The sequence below is a fragment of the Patiria miniata genome, unplaced genomic scaffold (assembly GCF_015706575.1).
Source record: "Patiria miniata isolate m_02_andy unplaced genomic scaffold, ASM1570657v1 HiC_scaffold_5, whole genome shotgun sequence".
NCBI lineage: Eukaryota > Metazoa > Echinodermata > Asteroidea > Valvatida > Asterinidae > Patiria > Patiria miniata.
In genome coordinates, this window is record NW_024037072.1 from 8,253,353 (window position 1) to 8,273,107 (window position 19,755).

Genomic DNA, 19,755 nt, shown 5'->3' on the forward strand with positions numbered 1-19,755 from the left:
CGCAGCATACTTCAAGGTACATGTCTTCAAAAGCTATAGGAATCGTTTAACTTTGCGTATGGATTTTTTACCATGAAAACTTTTGTTTTTATACTGTAGCCTGCGCAGATTCGATTTATATTACATCTAATTATATTGTTCAACAATTTCTTAAATACAGTAACTTATTTGACATGATTTGTACTTATTGAGTAATTTATATGCGAGACCTATTTTGTTTATTGCAGCAGGACAATCTATTTACTCGATTTGCACTTCGGCTAACTCAGGTGCAGCAGAAATGAATACATTTTTGTGAGCACACCCATTGAATATTGCGTGTTAACGTTGGATTAGGCTCATGGGTTTACAAAAGGCTATTTTTAGTTTATTCGAGTCACGTTGACGTAGTTGCGAGTCACTTCCGCATATGGTTTCTGCTATTTTCTGTTGTAAGTAGATTTTGGAGAAATATTATTTGTCATGAGATTACTGAACGAGCAGCATTATTTTGTCATATTCCTCCAGTCATTTGACATGTTGACTTTTTTTTTTAGTAGGCCTAAAAATTTCCAATTTCTTGTAGTTGTACAAAAAAATTAACACCTTGTATAAACTTTATTCAAATTTAACTAGGCTTAGGCATAACCAGTAACTGGTTATACTTTTTATTTGTTGAAATTCACATTTTCAGTCATTTGAAATCTGAACGAGATATTTGCAACATGGAGTTTGCTTCGACTCACGTGTACAACTACGATGAATCTGATGAAGAGGAAATAACAGAAAAAGATTTGGACCTCAGGTAAGCATCTAACAGCCATGACCATGATGACAGCTAAAAATCAGCACACATATAAGTACATCACATCAAATATTTTTAAAACTGAACATTATATTTAAAATTGACTTACTACGTACTAAGCAGCTAAGCTCATGAAGCTATGTATAGCCCCATAAATGTGGCCAAACTACCTCCGTAAATAAAGGCCACACTTCCATCATGTGTGAAAACATGTAGAACTTTGTCAAATTTTGATTTTCACATTTAGGCTTAGTTTGTAGTTCATTTTTGCTTTAGAAACATACTCACCCAATTATACTATAGGCTAATAAGAAAGTGCTGCCTTTTTCAGATGTCTATTTTTCGTGAAATTTCATGTTGAAATTTTGATACGCAAACGTGTGCAAACGAATCAGTAAATTGGCCACATTTATGGGGCTAAGCTATGTAGGCCTACACTTCTACTTCTAAGATTGTAATCTAAACAATGAATTCCTATTCAAACTTATTTCATTTTACATCAGATTATAATTTTTGTACAACTGGTTTGCCAAATTCCAGGCAGGATGATAATGGCAAATGCCATCAATTTTGTGTATGGCTAGTGAAATACTGTGAACCTTGTCTAGTCTCTGCCTCATGAAAATTTTGGAGAATTTTGTTGGCTAAGGAGTGAGTAAAGTTGGCCTGATTTTTTTTTTTTTTGCATATTTTTCTGCACTCAATCAAGGTTCCAGTCTGGAAAACTCCCATCAAAACGTTTAGGTGGGTCAGATGTTATACACGGCTAACACAATTTGCATAATTTGTTAATGTGCATATTAAGTTAAATGTATGTCTAATTGCATTTTTGTGCATGTGCATAACAGTTAAAAAAGTTATTGACTTTTATTTTTTGCAATGGCCTTGTCTTGGATTTTCTCTTTCAAGTTCACACTACCAACCGTTACGCTGGTAAGATGTGTTTTCTAGTGACTCGTGGCTATGCGTTTATGGTTATACATAGTGGACATATCACTCTTCAATATCATAGTTTTGTATTTTATGATTACCAGTTCATACGCATCACCAATGTCTTACAAAACATGTTCCATATTTTATGCATGTAATATTATTACACCATTCATCCTGATTTTCAGTGCGCATTGTTTTTAGCACATTTTGTTTTGTTCAGGAACAAGGCCACAGCCAATTTATTTTTTGTAATCTAGTCCATGACACATGGTTCTGTTTCTTTTACCATGTTTATATTGTAGCATCATTATGTGGCATACTCATGTACATGTATATTTCATGTTCCTTGTGTGGTGTTCTTCATATACATGCACATTTATCGACTTTTGTGTAATTAACCACGCAAATTTAGGCTGATTTCATGCACATTGCACAAGTTTCAGTAATGCATGTACCAGCACAAATATTAATGGCGATTTGTTGTATTTTGGTAGCATTTTGCATGGTGTTGCACAGTTGCAGTTAAACGTTATTTTTTTTTTTTAGTTTTGCACCAATCTAAGGCCAAAAAAAAAAGTCTCCGGTTTCTGGTATGGTGCTTGCCCAAAAAGTGGTGCGGCGACGCGGCTTTTTTTTGTTTTTTTACCTGATTTTTTTGCTTTAAATGTCGGCTGATGAATGCAAATGGTGCCTGACTAAACTTACTGCAAATATATGGGAGTCCAGAGAGGCCACATGAAGCTATTCTCGACCATAACCCAATCTAAAAACACGTTAAAATTGTGCAGCAGCAGGATTCCAGTCAAACCAGTGAGTTTGGCGGTTTTGAGACATCATCTTTTATTGAAAAAAAAACTTTTTCATTTTGCCGACGCGCATGGCTACGGCGACGCGCGCGCATACCAGAAACCGGAGACTTTTTTTTTTTTGGCCTAACTTCATTTTACACAAATTAGTCAGAAATATCATCCATTTTCCTTGCAAGTTACCCAAATGCTCGATCTAAAAGGCTCTCAGAACCTTTCAAAATCCACCAAAAGGGTTTGTAAGATTTTGCAGGATTGAGAAAAATGGAGCACATCCTCTGTTACTATTCACAGAGCTTGTTGTTCTTGGAAATATTAAATGCACACGTTGTTAGAATTTGCAGATTCAGTATCAATCATCTGTAGTCCTAAAACATAGTTGTGTGGAGGTCCAAGACATATCACATGTAAAAGAAAAGTTTGTCTTCATCGTTTATTTTCATCTTGTTTTAAACTTTAATTTTAGGATTTGCAGTGTCTGACACATTTATAAGCCAAAGAGCAGTTATAAACCACTTGAGAATACTTAGCCTAAATATTTGCCTTAATACAGAACACAAAACTTCTTTCCTTCTTTGTAAAAGGCAAACTTCATTCCTAGAAAGTATTATTTCAGTCTTTTTCATTCCACTCATTCCAGCATGCAGCCTGGTGCATTTATTTCAGAAGTTAAAACAAAATAAAGTTTTAGTTTCTTTATCAGAGGAATAAGTTCTAAATTTCGTGAATGCAGTGATCTTGTTTCCTTATTTTTTTTTGTATACATTCACCATACATGCACTTTACACTGATCTTTTCTCTCCGTACAGTGCACAAGAAAGCTCTCAATATATGCCGTTGGGTTTTCAGGCAAATCTGGCTGGAGTTGCTCAGTCAGAAGGTACGTGTTACTCATTCTCCTGTCATATTTTGACTTTTTTTTGTTTACAAATTATTTAACCCTCCTAGTGGGAAGTCAATATGTAAAATACTTCCAAACACTGCAGTTCAGTTTAAACTGAAGGGATATGATGTGTTGAAGGGAATATACATCATTTGCTTTTGCTGTAATTTTCAGAAATGGATGGAATTGGGGGGTTAGAAATATATAGCAAATATAGTTACACTGACTTTTTTGAGGTTTTGGGTTCGAAAATGCTATAAAAACCAAGAAAAACAATCATTTTCCAGTAGTCTGGTTCCCTGACTCCATTTAAGAAGAAACAGAGTAGTTTACATATATTGGGGAATTGTAAGGTCAGGGAACCAGTCTAGCTGGCTTGTACCCGTTCATAGGTGTGTAATCGATTGCAAACAAGTGCGATGGTCAACTGGGGCCAGTATTTGAAAAAAAGCCAGTTTTTTCCAACGCTGATCGGCCGATCAGCATTGGAAATTGATACAAAAATACCACTTTTCTTGAAAATGACAGTATACCAGGTGCCATGATTTTACAGGATGCTTTACACTGTCACCACTAACAGTCCAGCAAGGTATTTCAAAATGATTTGGTAGTTTTATTTTTTGATGTTTGCAAATGTTGTATTTTCCCTTTAAAGTAACTGTGTCACTAAAGTCACTGCACCAAAAAAAAAAAAATCATTGTAGAGAGTTGTGAAGTGTGACTGAGTCTGCCTGCTAGCCCTGAGCTTAACCACACAAAAGAATTGTGCAGGGATTTGAAGAGTTAACCATACTTCACACACAGGAATTTGAAGTGTGGGTGCTCACTCAATGGACAAAAGTGGCTTTGCGAAACTCGAAGGAATGTAAAGTGCAAAAGACAAGGAGGGTTAATAAAAAAAAGGCCTAAAAGTAACAGCAAAACAAAAAAAGAGACCTAAGGCCAAAAAAAAAAAGTCTCCGGTTCCTGGTATGGAGCTTGCCCCAAAAGTGGTGCGGCGACGCGTTTTTTTTTTTTTTTTTACCTGTTTTTTTTTTTGTTTTTTTTGCTTCAAATATCGGCTGATGACTGCAAATGGTGCCCGACTAAACTTAGTGCAAATATATGGGAGTCCAGAGAGGCCACATAAAGCTTATTCTCAATCATAACCCCATCTAAAAACACGTTAAAATTGTGCAGCAGCAGAATTCCAGTCAAACCAGTGAGTTTGGCGGCTTTGAGACATCATCTTGTATTGAAAAAAAACCTTTTTCATTTTGCAGACGCACATGGCTACGGCGACGCGCGCGCATACCAGAAACCGGAGACTTTTTTTTTTTGGCCTAAACAAAATATAAATAATGACAGATTGACCAATACCGCTCCAAATCACTTGGCCTGTTGCTCCCTGTACTGCCAAAAACTGCCTTATGAATTTGCGTCGGGTGATGTAAAACAATACTGGGCTTTGCCCTTGCTTCTCTGATGTATATTTTGTATAAACACTGTATACTCAGTGTTTTGTGAGTGTTTGTGAATCACACTGAGTATGCAGTGTTTATAAAAAAAATACGTTAACGCAGGGCAAAATCTAATATTAAATAAACAGTGTAATACAATGTAGTGAAAGTACATGTAACAGGTGCTAATGTAATACAATGTAGTGAAAGTACATGTGTACATGTAACAGGTGCTAATGTAATACAATGTAGTGAAAGTACATGTAACAGGTGCTAATGCATTGTAATTTCTTTATGCTTCATGTGATTTGGGTCCCTCGATCCGGTCACAAGTAAATAATATTTGCAAAATCTGGGACCTAACAATATGAATGTGTTTTAATCCTGTAGAGACATACGACAGCACCATATTTGCCAAGCCTACAGCAGATGGTATACAAAATGCATGTTTTGATATTGTTTGCAATTTATCAATGGAAAGCATAATGTGTACTTCCCAGTGAAGCTTAAATAATTTTGTTTAATGATTAACACCAGCATGAGGACTGCAAACTTTGTGCATTATGCATGTGCCATCTGCTTCAATAACAGAATCAATACATTATGATAAGTGTTCTGGTTCTGTTTAAGTCACGTCTCCTGCACAGTATGTAGGGATCTGACTTCTTGCTCAAATCTGTTTTGTTTGAAATATAGATTTCACATGAAAATGCACAAGCTTTAAAGTAACAAGTTTAATACACAACTTTCAGCAGGTGGCATTGTTGTAGTGCACGGTGCAAGAAATTGTGAATTCATTTTTTTAAAAAGTAGCTTTAGTGTTGTAATGGGCATGCTATTGGCCTCTGCCTTAACATTGTCGTTGAAATTGTTCAGTTTTTATTCCTTTGAGAATGACGGTATCTTTGCATAAGAATTCCCTCAATGGTTACATCTATAGAGGTGGGACTCTTAAACGCATTGCTGCTGTGCACTTGACGCTCATGTGAAGACGCTACGGCTGTGCGCACATTCAGGGTCAAATTTATCTCGCGTACCTCGTGCCATTTTTGCACGTGTGCCATATTGGGCTGTCACTGGTTAGGTCATGCATTGTCATGGAGCACCATCTACATGTACTGTTTGCGCATGGAGCCCTTACTTTGAGTGCTTGTAACAGAGTAATTTAAGCATGTAGATGAGGAAAAGCAACTACTGTACTCAATTCTTGTACTTTTTTTTAGTTTGTTCCTTTTTTATGTGCCTTATAATAAATCCTTAATTGCGTTATTTACTTTATTTTTCATTTTTTGCCTTATAATTAATTTTATTTTTTGCCTTATAATTAATTAAAGCTCCTTTGTCATCGACTTGCACTATCAAAGCCTTGGTGTTGCTTTATTTTGCTGGATTCATTACTTACTGTGACAGATAATTAAAATTGAAAATTTGCGGTGTCTCAATCTCTCGTGTCTAGCTACTGTATTTAAGTCTTCAAAATGACAACTGTATGAGAACATGCTAACAAAACAAAGGACATAGCTGTAGCTCTGGACCCAGCCATATCTTCTTTTTTAATATTTAGGTTTTTTTTAAATTATATGTTATGTTTCCATTTTTCAGTTTCTTTTTATTTGGCCTTCTTTCTGACCTGCTGACTATGATAATTCAATCCTCGCCAACTCACCAAAATTCACAGTGTTCATGTACTGATAATGTTGAAAGATAACTCGTTATTCGGTGGCAGCAAATGTTTGGGTAACATTTGGCAAATGGCTGTTGTGACTTGGCCTGTAAATGAAGCTTTCAAGTCTGTGTGGCTGATAGGGGCATTTTGTGCAATGAATGTTTTTGGAAGACAGTTTTACTGACGTTGTGATATAAACATTTTTTTAATGAAGCTGTGGTTTGTTTTTTGGCAGTGATTTATGACAATACTGGCTGCCGTCCTATACAGAACCAACGTCAAGGTAAGCATCATTAAAACAATCGGAAAGAATGTAGTATCCCAACGACGCCACTTCTTTGGTTGTGTACAAAGTCTATGGAGAGTTGAGATCATTTTCAAAGTATTTTCTAACAAAACAATTAAACAGCCATAATTTGTCCACGGAGTGTCTAATTGAAGTGCAACAAACAGTAATGTAAGGAGAAATTTAGTCTCTTTCCTAATACCCACAAACCCTCATTTGGACCTCTGCTCAGTACTGTCTCATTTTGCCAGAATGCCTCACATGTTGCCATCTTTCTAGATCCCTAAAAAAGTGGTCTTTCATTTTCTAACTCCCTCAGTACTTTACCCCGTCTTATTGCTTCAGTTACTCAGTCGACCCCCTTTTTTACATGGTTTTCTCTTTCATGCACTACAGAAGCAATCTATGACAACTTAAAAGCTCCTGAGCCCCCACCCCCTAGGGTCAAACCCAAGCCCAAGAGGAACAAAGACACCGGTGAATATGCCTCGGCCTATGAAATGCTCAGGCCAGGAGATCCCTACTACTATATCCAGGGGGGTGAGTATATTAACAGTATTTTCCTCGTTAGAAGCTGCCGACTTCTTTTCCTTTGTACACAAAACCAATACTGCTCAGCAACCTCTACGACTGTATCCTATGATGCACTGAAACAAATTATAATGCCCTCTGTTTTGTAACTGCGTTTATCAAATTGCTCGAATTATTGAGGATGCTACGATAAATGACTGGTTGTTTTTGCCTCTAGAGGGAGCTCCTCAGCAGCCACCGCCCTTACCTCCGATGAGGAAGCCAGTGAAGAAAGGTAAATAATCCATCAGAACAATTTTAGCTGAATTTTTTTTTTTTTTCTGTTTGCAGTTATTTTTCGCATATATTTGTCTACTTCCCAGGAGAAGATCATTGTTAACTGTTCACTTTAGTTTTAACTAAGGCGAAGAACAGTAAATGCATTCTTTTTTACATTTGCTTTTTTAAAAGTGAAAATGTTTTTAAAAACTTGTTGCAAACAAACTATATCCGTAAAAGTGCTGATGATTTTAACAAACAATTGAAAGTGTCGTCTTTTCAATAACATTACCTACAGCGGTGAGATGGTTTGCATGTTGCAGATGCTGTTACGATCTCATAAAAATACAAGAAATTAATATAAAATATGATTTCAAATGGGTTTTGAATTATACATTTTGTATTCCAAAGAACTGATTTGTTTTGCGTGCCGGGTCCTGAAAAAACATTTTCTGAAAAAAGAAAATGTTGTTCACAAGAAATAACTTCCGTCTTGCAAAAATTGTGATTGATACAAAACATTTCTACTTTGGTACTATACCGTTTGTAATTATTATCATTTCTTCCTTCTTTTTCTTTTAAACCTAGAGCCAAGTAAGAAACACCGTCGGGCAGATACCAACGTGATCGCCGTCAAGTTTGACATGCTGGTCAACCCCAGCCACCTGCATGCAGGCAGCCCAGTCTTCTGCAGTAACTGTGAAGCAGCATTCTCCGCTGTCAGTAGAATTACCCCCAGTGGAGATGGGGCACAGGTAGGGGCAAATGGGTGGATACAGGAAGGTTATTTGCGACAAGATATTGAAGCTTAGAAATTGTTCAATTCCGTATTCAGGGTGTTTTACCCTTAAGGGAAAATGTGACCTGCTCCACAAAAAAGGGTATTATGTCGCCAAACAATTGAGTTATATACATGTTTGGAAAGCCCACAATGTAAGCTTTCATTTGATATATAATAGAGCTCCCGTTCTGGAGATATGCTGTATTTGCATATTAATTACTTCCTCGAAGTTCAAATTACACAACTGAGAAAACAGGCTTTGAAATAGCTGGCTTTGTTGTAGGACAACAGAACGATAAACACAAAATGGTTGGTTTTTCCACTTTATTCATCAAAATCAACTTTTCTGTGAATGAAACCTGAAACTGTAGGTAGTATAGATATCATTCATGACAAAAAATGAAAATCACATTTTGACGAAATGTTCACCCTCTCAATGTTGAGCAGGCCATTACACAATAATGCTCAGCGTGAGTTAATACCCTTTTTTGTGGAGCTGGTCACAAATTGCAAAACTAAACAAGCGATAACTTGAGGTTGAATACTGCGGTACTTCGTAGTGTAAAAAGAAAGTAAAATCTGTCACGAGCCAATATGGCCCATCAGGCTGGCGTTTATCTCCAGTTTCCTGGATGGGATGCCAGTCTATCGCAGGTTACTCCCCAGCTAATGCTGGGACCCATTTATACCCCCAGGTGGAGAGAGGCCAGTGAAGTTGGATTGGCTTGTCTAAGGACACAATATACGACCAACAGCTGGATTCGAACCCCGACCTGCTGATCAAGAGTCACTAAAACCCGGTTCATACTCGGCACGAAAGCGAGAGCGAACGCGAAATTGTGACAACATGGCAAGTATTTGCGCTGCGAATTCGCAAAAGTTGAACACATTTCAACTCGGACGAATTTCGCAGCGAATGTTTCATGACGTCAACTTCGCTTCGCATTCGCTTTTGCATGAAGTATGAACCGGGCTTAACCCTAGCCACTAGACAGCATTGACTGAAATGTTTGAAAGAAAATCAATGACCGTTTTGTGGTTTCTTTTTGGTCAGATCTGGAAATGTGAATTTTGTGACAAGAGGAACCCGGTGACTGCTGCGATGCAGAGTATTCCCAAGGAGGATGACTTGACCTTCACCATTCAGCCTGGGTCAGGGGGAGGGGACGACACAGCTGTTATCTTCATGGTGGATATCTCAGGCAGCATGTCAGTAACCACAGCGGTGAGTAGCATCAGTCAGGAGCCCTAATGTTACTTGAAAAAAATTGGTTTAAATTTGTTCATTTTTGTAAATTTTAAGATTTAGTATGTACATGTAGGGCTAGACTTCTTCTTCTTTTTTTGTATCTGTAGGTTCCAGGAACTTCTCTTAAGGACCAGAGACTTAATGATGCGGGGGCGGCTCTCTCCGCCTATAAAGAGGAACTAGCTGAGCAGGAGGATAGATACACTACGGGACCCAAGACGGAATGCACTTACGTCTCAAGACTACAGGTAGGAGCCTAGGAATGGAAGTGTTGTCAGGGATCAAAAAGAAGGACATACATTAAGCTTGGATTTTCTTAGTTTGAAACTCCCAGTAAACTTGCTCTTCGTTTTTGTGAGCTACACAACATCCTTTAGGGACACAAACAAGTCACACTACATTTATGGAATGACCCAGACATAATCATTATTTTATTTTGTCTCCACAGGCCATGCAGTCGGCCATTGATCAACAACTTTGGAAAATGGAGAAATCCCTTGGAAACAAGCGAGTTGGACTGGTGGCCTTCAACGACAATGTAAGTATGATGTTTGATTTAGTTTTGTTTATTTCTGTTTTGGGTATTCTTATTTTGTAATACAAAGTTTTCAGAGCAGAACTGAGTATAAGTCCGTTTTCTTCCGCCTAAGAAAAAAGAGGAAGACAAAAATGACTTCCTCTGGACCTGTTTTAGTTTTGTCAGCTACTTTTGTCGGCGTGTAGTTGAGTACTTTTGTTTGAGTACGAAGCACTACTAAATACCAAGCTACCGAGTACCATTCACATCAAGTACTTTAACCATTGAGAATGACCACAGGTCCCTGAGTCCAAGTACTTGGGACCTTCAAGTACAAGTTTTGTGAATCCCAGCTGAGTACTTTGAACACTGAGTACAGCACTAGTACTTGGACCCTTGAGTACAGTTCTATTCAGTAAGTATCGATAAATAGAGCATGTGCTTCTCCAAGTGAGGAGATTTATTTTATCCAAATAGTGAGTACTTTAATGATGGAGTACGATATCGAATAGTCAGATCCAAGTACTTTGCTTCTCGAGCAGGAGTACCGTGAATTCAAGTCCGAATGTTTAGATATTTGAGTACGTTTGCGAGTACAATATTCTCAAAAAGTACTTGAGTTGTATTCAGGTACCAGTACCTAGTATAAGTACTACAACAGTACTTTTTGTTACTTTTTGTTTAACAAAACCTCCAGTCCCTCCTTGATTTTATTGTACAATTAATGGAGTGGCTTAATGCCTTTGCAGTAAAACATTACATGAAATGGTTACCATTTCCTTTTCATCATTAGGTGACTGTGATCGGGGACGGAAGCCAGGAACCAGTGCCTCTAGAGGGCGCCGGTTTGACGGATGAGCAGAGCATCATTAGCTTGGGCAAGATATTCCCCCTGCCGGCCCCCATCAGCGAAGTCAGAAGATGTCTCTCAGATAAGGTCTTCAGGTATGTGAATTAGGTTTTGCCCATCACCACCATTATTTCCTAAAGTGTATACTCAATGTTTGTTGTCTGGGGGCCTGTGAGACACAAAAAATCACAATCTTACTCGGGTGGGACTGGAACCCATGACCTCCTGCTTACTAGTGCAGACGTCTAACCAGTCAATGACCGAGCTTGCCAGGGTTGGCTTGCCAGTTTGATTTTGATGTAGCAGCGGGTACCGCAACCAAATTTTTTGTGAGGCGAAATTTGCATCGGTGATTCGGTTTTGGACTTCGCCAACGTATCTTTTTAAACACTGTATACTCAGTGTTGTCCGAAAGCTTGCAAGAAAAGAAAAAACACAAGCTTCCTCGGATTGGACTCTAGCCTATGACCAATTGCTTACTAGTGCAGATGTCTTATCACTTGACCACCAAACTAGCCGTGGTTGGTTGTCTCGTCTCAAAGGCATAACAGAGTGCCGTCTCTCTCTTCAGCCTTTCTGATCCCCTGAGACTTATTTTCTGGGAACCGTTAAAATCATCCAATCATTAAAAAAGCAGGCTTCATATTTTAGCTGATCTGGTATGGTTGAGGTTATCTTAAAATTAACAATCACATTTTTAAAAGTTTTCTTTTACGTTTTTTTTATTTTTTATTAAATGAGGTATAAATTTGCCATTTGTATTTGACAGCCTGACGGAGGGAGGACAAACGGCTCTTGGACCAGCCCTCATTTTATCCGTTGCCATGGCGTCACAGAAGCCAGGGTCAAAAGTCATAGTGTGCACAGATGGCTTGGCTAACGTTGGGCTTGGAAAGTTAGACGTCACAGATGATGAACACTATGATAAAGCCTCTGAATTCTACGAGTATGTCGGACATTATGCCAGGGACAGTGGGTAAGACATTTGTTTCTTTTTTCCCACACTTTTTTTTGGAAAACAAAAATTTTGGGTAACAAGCCCTTCATTACCGAAATTAATTGGAAATGTTACCATAGTACTTGTCTTATTAAGGTTACATTTTAGACCCTGGTGATCTAAAAGATCAAACAGTCACTGGAAATATTTTGAAAATGTAAAAAGTGGAATTCTATTAAATAGTTGCATTCATAAAAGGGGCTTTCATCTTTTTAAGTGGAAACCGGTATTTACTGTTAAATATGTTTAAACAAGGAGCGATAATGGACTACTTGGTTATACAATCCAAAGTCAAGTCCCTTTAATTTTTGTGAAAGTAAGCCCAGCTCAAAATAAATTTGTTGTTGGGGACAAAATGTCTAAATACTGAATTATTTGTTTGTCAAGTCACTCATGCTAACTTGTTTGTTCTGTCTGCAACCCATTGTATGTGGTTCAGTTTTCCCTTGGCAACAAATTAATAACAATTTTCGACGACAACTAGAGCCTAATCGAAACGTTAAGAACCGGCTCTTCGAAGAGCCACACTTCTCCAAACAAAAGAGAGAGAGATTTTCACATGGTGCTATTGAATACACTTTTAACTAATAACAATTTGACCTGTTTTTGATGGTGAATTTACAATTCCCTCTTGTTTTTATCCCTCAGGACCTGTGTCTCTGTGTTAACAATGGAAGGGGAGGATTGTCGTGTGATTGAGCTGGGAAATGTTGCTGATAAGACTGGCGGACAGGTAGGGTTTGTGAATAACAGAAATTTAAAACATTTAAACAGGATATCATACGTCCACTAAATTTAGTGAAGAGTCCTTTATACGTTTGCCTTAATTTGGCTTTTGGAACAAACTTTTTTCAATAACATTGCCTGGCCCGTTTTGTGTACCACAGCACAGTTGTCTAGAGCTGCTTTGCATTAAATATTTCTTGGAAGATTTTTAGAATTAGTTTTGAAGCTTGTCTTTAGTTGAGGAGAAAATGGAGTATGTGCTATATTTCCAAGAGGACTATTCCACTTTAAATGTTTAGGTTCTTTATTTTGATTTGTGCTGTTGTAAAAACCAATCAGATACAGTCATTAAGCCGCCTATCCATAGCTAATCAATCCCTCTATTTTTTCTTGTTCTGTTTGTATTCTTGTGATGACATCCTTGTACTCTCGTATTGAAGGCCAAAGTTCAAACTTCAGGCGAGTGCGTACCGTTAGGCACAAAATCTTTATGAAGAAATTGCCAGGGTCAAAATGTGTTTGACTTTTGTAAATTCAAAGCGCAAGGAATTGTTGTGAAATCACAAATTCCAGTTCATCTTTGCTTTTCCCGAACCAGTCAAGATTTGAGCAATTTGTTTCATCTTTTGGGTTGTTCCTTACAGGTGAGTGTGGTTGATCCCATGAAACTGAACGAGGAGTTTGCTAACATCCTAGATGACCCTATCCTGGCGACCAACGTCTCAGCCAAACTGGTGCTCCATAAAGGATTGTGAGTTTTGCCAACTTCTCAAGTGTTTATTCTGATGGTTTGGAAAGTAATCCATTCCAATTTCTTGAATTTGAAACATATTAAAGGCACTCTGTCAAGTTGGAGTAAATCAATATGGAATTATTTGTAATTTTTGATTTCAAACTGTCCTGTGTAGGTGCCATGTAGTTTGTACCATCAGTTCTCGTTTGGGGAAAATAACCGTATGTGTGTCAAGTTATAACAGGGTTTTAAAATTAGACAAATGGTCCTGAACATGTTTGGGCACCAATCAAAATTTAATGCATACACACCAAATGTATACATTTGCAGAATACTTTTTCATGACATCTTTCTTTCCTCAAACTATTTTTTAATTACACAAATGTTCTCATTTTTTTCTAATGTAACTGCCATATTGACAAATTGATAATCGTTCTGTGCATTCCCAACAAGGTACTTCCGCGACGATGAGAACGTGGATGGTGAGCACGTAAGCCACGCGACCCGGAACATGGGCATTGTGAACAAAGATTCCGAGACCACATTTGAGTTTGGTGTCCGCACTAAGCCCATACGAGAGGGTAAGCCAATCAGTCCTTAATTGACCAGATGCATGAACTTAAGAGGGCGGTATATAACCTTAGCAGCAGCTGCTAGCTGCTTCAAGGATGTTGTTCATCGATGTACATATGAGAATTTTTTTTGTAAGAAGGGCAGGGTTTTAATGTACAGCCGCATCATAAAAGTACACACGTGGGTATGGAAGTGGCTGAATCAACTTATCAAAGAATCATGTGTTATTGCCAGCCATAGCCAAGGAATTGGATTGACAATGAGAATGAAGAAAAACTGGGTTATGTTCATTATCTTGTGTTAAAGCCTTCGAATGTATGTGAGCAGGAGCTGTTATAAAAGTAAGATTTTAGAGCAATTACAGTTTTCATGGACATTTCTCATTTTGGTAGTGCTGTTTATACACAACAATGCCTGAGATGATATTTAACCATCTTTTAGCCTTAATTTAGATCTAAATTTGAATTGATTGAATTAATAGTCTTATGGCTGTGTGGTAACGGGACCATTCTTCTGTAACTGTTCATGCATAATTTTGTTTTTACTATTTTTCTGCAGTTATCTATGACAACTTTGGTGGCATGACCATAACGCACAAAGATGATGAGGGTAAGATAATTGTTTTCTCTTTTATTTCTCATTTTGTGGGAGGGACATACCACATGCACGCAGTGGTTCACCCATGTATGGCGTGAAGTACGCGTGACTCATTTAATTCTGAATATACACAAATCCATGGCATCTTCGCTTGAGCCAGTTGCCATCGGCTGTGCATTCGAGTCCCTCCCAATGGTCTCCCCCAACTCTCTCTTTGTTACCGTTGAGGGGGTACTTGTGTGCACATAGTCCATAGCCAGGGTGTAACAATGAATTTATATTTATCAATTCCGCTCACAGTCAAAGTGGAGCCAGTTTATGACTCGGTGAATCCCAAGAGTATGATAGAAGGCATGGAGAGACTGCCATTCCAGCTACAGATCTGGTTCATGGGACGGAACGGCGCGCAGAATCTACGCGTCATCACCATGGATCGACCGATCACCAAAGACCGGCACTTCACTGAGATGAGTAAGTTACTCAGTCTTGTTACTCCTTGTACATATTTATGATTCAAATGCACTTCTTTCATTGTCGACGTTCCAATGCGTCAGGGAATTAACAGCCATGGCCAAGTTCAGGCAAGGACCATTAGTCGACTAGTGGTTGATTTGTGACGTACCTTACGCCTGGGCAGTAATAGCAACGTGCGAACGTCTCTTGTTGAACGCTGGTCAAAATGTTATCCCAAAACTTCTGGATCCTGGCTCCCTGCTAGCGTTATGAATGCGTGCAGCTATTGGTTACCAGCGATGCAACCAGCCCCAGTAGGTTGGTTCCAAATAGTCGACTAGCGTAGTCAACCACCGTCGACTAGGCAGAGTTCGGGCAAGCGTTAGTCCAACTATGGTAAACTATAGTCCTTGCGCGAACTTGGCCAGTGTTGTCAAGTCCACCACAAGTCCATCACAAGTCATCCAGTCTTAAGTCAAGTCACAAGATATTCAAATGAACTACGACAAAGGCATTCCTTGGTTATTGTTACTCATACTTGTGTCTGGACTTGTGAACTGACTTGTCATTTACTAGTAACTGGACTTGTGACGGACATGTGTTCAGTGTTGTAGTTGAGTTCATTGCAAGTCCATCACACGTCCTTCAGTCTCAAGCCAAGTCACTAGCTATTCAAATGAACTGTTACAAAAAGCATTCCTTTGTCATTGTTCATCCCGTTACATGTGATTGGACTTATGAAAGGACTTGTGACTGGACTTGCCAAAGGATTTGTGCAAGGTCTTGTGATGGGCTCGAGTACAACACTGGTAGATTGTTACATTTCAGCACTCGGAGATTGTATCTGACTAGCACTTATAATGTTGGTTTCCCCGTTTTTTCCAAATTTGCTGCACTAGATGCTAATGTAGCGGTTTTGGGAGCCCATGCAGCCCAATCGGCAGCTAAGCTTGCCGTGGAGGGCCTGTATGGAGAAGCACGCATCAATGCGCTGGTCACACAGAAACTTGTGGAGAGACATGCGTAAGTACTTTGTTGACTGGAGCGGGGTTTGAACCTGCGACCTCCAGATTGCCAATCCGGTGCTCTACCAACTCAGCTATCCAGCCCTATGTTGGCAGTTCCCCATTTTGACAATGTCTTTGTTCAAGGGGCGCTAGTCAGAAGCCATAAACCCGTAACTGTCATGTAGCCAGGGATCACGCCAGAAGTCGAGATGCTATTGCAACAGTAGCAATGTTGCAAACCTGGGAAATAGCAAACGGGGATCACTCAGAGAGGATACAGCTTTTTATTACAATTGTTCAAACCACAAAGGGAAACTGACTAGGTGCATTGTACAAAGTAATGTAACTAGTGCATATCATTTCTGTAGCAGTCTAGTTAGTAATACTGCTCTCTATTGTCTTCCAGACTACAGCAAGGTGATGAGGGAGAGGACGTCTATCAGACCTTTGTAGCCACCTTGGCTCCCATCCAATCAGAGCTGTACAGAGCCCACACGGTAAGAACTACGCTTGATAACTGAAGTAACGCAGTTGTTACACTGTGTGAGACTTGCTCCCACAAAACCCAGACGAAGATGCAGAAGTTGTTTTTGCACAAAGGGCATGTGAAGTCGATTCAGGGTGAAACTGACCATTTTGAGGTTTTGAGATTTTCTGAATCAATAACTGTACATTTACGACCTCCCAAAATATGAGTATAATCCACGAAGAGACGAGTGTTTTTAGGATTGAAATAGTGAAAAAAATGTGTATAGAAATGTATACAGAAAGCATCTCAATAAGCGTGTTTATCACTTAATTGTGTTGTCGGGCTTTTATCACTTAATCCTTCTCCCAGGGTTGATAGGGTCATAGTACCTTTGTAAAGCATATATCATTATGAAGCTGAAAACATCAGGAATTTGAAAATGCCTAAACCTAAAAAAAACAACATCTGTCAACTTTGTCCGGGCTTTTGGGAGCAGGTCACATCTGTAACTTATTCTTCAAATTAGGTTTTGCCCTTCACCGACGTTTAAACACTGTACACTCAGTGTGTTACCTCTCGAGTGAAAGTTGGAAAAAATCACACGGGTGGAACTCGAACCCACGACCTCTTGCTTTCTAGTGCAGATGTCTTACCAGTTGACCACCGAGCTAACGGGATCGGTTGGCCGTTTCGAATCTGATGTACATAGCAGCGGGTACCGCATAAACTATTATTAACTTATTCTTGTCTTTAGTTAATTGTCAGAATAATTGTCAAGATTGACAAATACTTTCAGATTTTGTTTACAATTCTTAATGTGCACCAAGCCTGTTTTTTGGTTTGGGTAATTTTTACCTCACTGTATTTTGTTTGTTTGTTTTTTATTTATTTTTATATATATTATTGTTTTTTCCTTTTTTTTTTTTTTTTTTTAATATTCCGCAGTAATTACTCTACAAAATCAGTGTGCAGAATTGAATGCAGGATTGTTCTCCCTCTAGAAATCTGGGTTTTCTTTTTCTGCTGTTTCATTCTATCCATTCGGTCGGAATTAAATAGGAGTATGTCAGAAGACATTATATGGGGGTTTTATTTGTGGTTTTTACATTGACATGGCACAGTGAATGTCTGTAGCTGCAAACAAAAACATCAATTTCAGACATCGCTGGATAAGGTTTTCAAACTATTCTTCTTCTCTTTTTTTTTGTAGTCTGCTCGCCGTCAACCCGGGGCCAGACCAAGCGAAGACCTTGAGGATGATGACGATGAAGCAGCAGTGTACACCGTTTTTGTTGGCAACCAGAAATCTGTCAAAAGAGGCATGACAAAGAAGGTGGGATTCCCTTTAAAGTTAACAAACAAACAAAAGGAAAGAAACAATACAAAACAACATTAAACAAATACTCCAACCAAAAGTTCAAATAGACACAAAAAGTAAAGAGTATGCTTATATGTTTTCATGTAATTTGCCAAAGTTGTGTCAATTCCTGGCTTAAGTAACTATTTCAAAAGGGAAAACCTGACCAGCTTTTATTTTGACCAAGGCTGGAATTGCCTATGTGCCTTTTTAATCATTTATTTTAATTCCTCTGTGGTTATTCAGGCCAAGAAGAGAAGACAAAAGATCACAGACAAGCAGGCCAACCTCTTCTACAAGATGAAGAACGCCACCAGCAACATGTTCCAAAAACACAAAGGTCAAATGAAAATGTGAAACATCAACTGAACCACCAAAATATGGACGACTTTGACATCTATCGGGTAGTAGTCATTGCTGTGGGTAGGCAATTTATCCTGTTTAGTTTAGGTGATCTGTTCAACCTTAATTTCTGGTTGTAGAGTTGTCTTTTTATGACAGAGCGATCCAATAAAGTACAGTAGTGATGACTGTTTATTTCAGGTTAACCTTCCTTCATGAAAGACTCATGTCTTTAAAGAGCACATACAATGAAAATGTTTTAATGCCGTCTTTGAAAATGCACTTGTGTCCCATTTAACCTTATTTTCAATTTTTGTTTTGCCATTTACAAGGGTATTTTTGGTGTCTTTTTGGTTTTTTGCTTATTCGATAATTTCCAAATTCATGAGCAAAAGTGTGACGTCATTTCAGGCAGAAACCTCAATGTTAGAGTTATTTCGGCACCACGAGTTGCCAGAATTTTGGAGATTTTGCTGTCGCAAATTTTCTTTTCTTTGGCGATTTTTTGTTGTGTCAGTACATGATGGTAAGCCATGAGCAATGTTTTTTTCACAAATGTTTTCAATGAGCTATTTTTTGGGTTCACAATTTGAACAGAATACCCCTAAACTGAACTGTGTCTCCCTGAAATGGCATCACAGCAACAGCGCCCTCAGTTGTCTGGAAAAGCATGGAAAATTTTGAATGTTGAAAGAAGTGCACTTTTCAATAAAATTCACCAAAAAGGGATGTCATACAGTTTTCATACATATAAGAGGAGGAGGAAGTTGCACAGAATATGTTCCTTACAAAAATTCATTGCATTGCCCCTTTAAATCAGTCGTTTTCTTCCTTAAAAACCTCAAACATTGGGTTCTGTCAGTTAGGGTAGGTTTGATTGAAGAATGTCTCAATTGTGTAAATATGAGATAAATGTATGTTATGGTGCAAGACGCCAGGATGATTCGTTGTCAAGAAGTTCAGCGACTATTTTACCAATTTTCTCCCACCATTTTACTATACTATTCTTTTGACTGTATTCCCATGTACATGTGATGTATTTTTGTACATTATATTCAAGACCTTATAGATCCCACATATGTTAAGTAACTACAGTTTTATAGTAAAATATGGCTTATACATGGGATAGCCGTTCTTCCCACCCACCCACACCTTTGAATACTCTTGCTTATGTAGTCTGAATTATGATACTCTTGTTACTGTTTCAAGAGTATTAGAATTGGAATAGGAGCCAATTAAGATGCTACTGCGTGTTAGATGAGAGGCCCTTTTCTTAAATTGATCCGTTTCACTTTGCAAGTTGAAATTGTGGCTGTTATAAATTCCAAGCAAAAATTGATTCACTTTTCTATCTTTTTATATCCGTTTGGTATTTTGTGTCCTATTTCCATCACGGTGCCTTAACACAACTCACCATCCATTCTTTCCACCAAATATATCAAATTGTATTCAAGTGAAGGACTTATTTTTGTAATCATTTATGTGTTTCATATTTAAAGATATATAAATTGTGTAATC

The 19,755-nt window shown here is 38.3% G+C and overlaps 1 protein-coding gene across 4 annotated transcripts; it reads left to right on the forward strand.

Moving 5' to 3' along the window:
• Window positions 1–248: 248 nt before the first annotated feature.
• On the forward strand, window positions 249–18,797 carry LOC119741857 (circularly permutated Ras protein 1-like). 4 transcript variants are annotated; one of them, XM_038217776.1, is made up of 23 exons: window positions 250–431; window positions 674–784; window positions 1,494–1,528; window positions 1,694–1,717; window positions 3,333–3,403; window positions 6,747–6,794; window positions 7,194–7,337; window positions 7,546–7,602; window positions 8,175–8,341; window positions 9,422–9,592; window positions 9,724–9,864; window positions 10,065–10,154; window positions 10,927–11,078; window positions 11,753–11,959; window positions 12,629–12,713; window positions 13,351–13,457; window positions 13,893–14,020; window positions 14,571–14,621; window positions 14,910–15,080; window positions 15,962–16,085; window positions 16,476–16,566; window positions 17,749–17,871; window positions 18,142–18,796. In XM_038217776.1, exons 5-23 carry the CDS (start codon window positions 3,355–3,357, stop codon window positions 18,250–18,252), a joined length of 2,217 nt encoding a protein of 738 aa, XP_038073704.1. In that variant the 5' UTR covers window positions 250–431; window positions 674–784; window positions 1,494–1,528; window positions 1,694–1,717; window positions 3,333–3,354; the 3' UTR covers window positions 18,253–18,796. The 4 variants fall into 4 exon arrangements, with proteins under 4 accessions (XP_038073702.1, XP_038073703.1, XP_038073704.1 ...); XM_038217774.1 differs by lacking the exon at window positions 1,494–1,528 and having other exon boundaries at window positions 249–431; window positions 18,142–18,797; XM_038217777.1 differs by lacking the exon at window positions 1,694–1,717.
• Window positions 18,798–19,755: the final 958 nt, after the last annotated feature.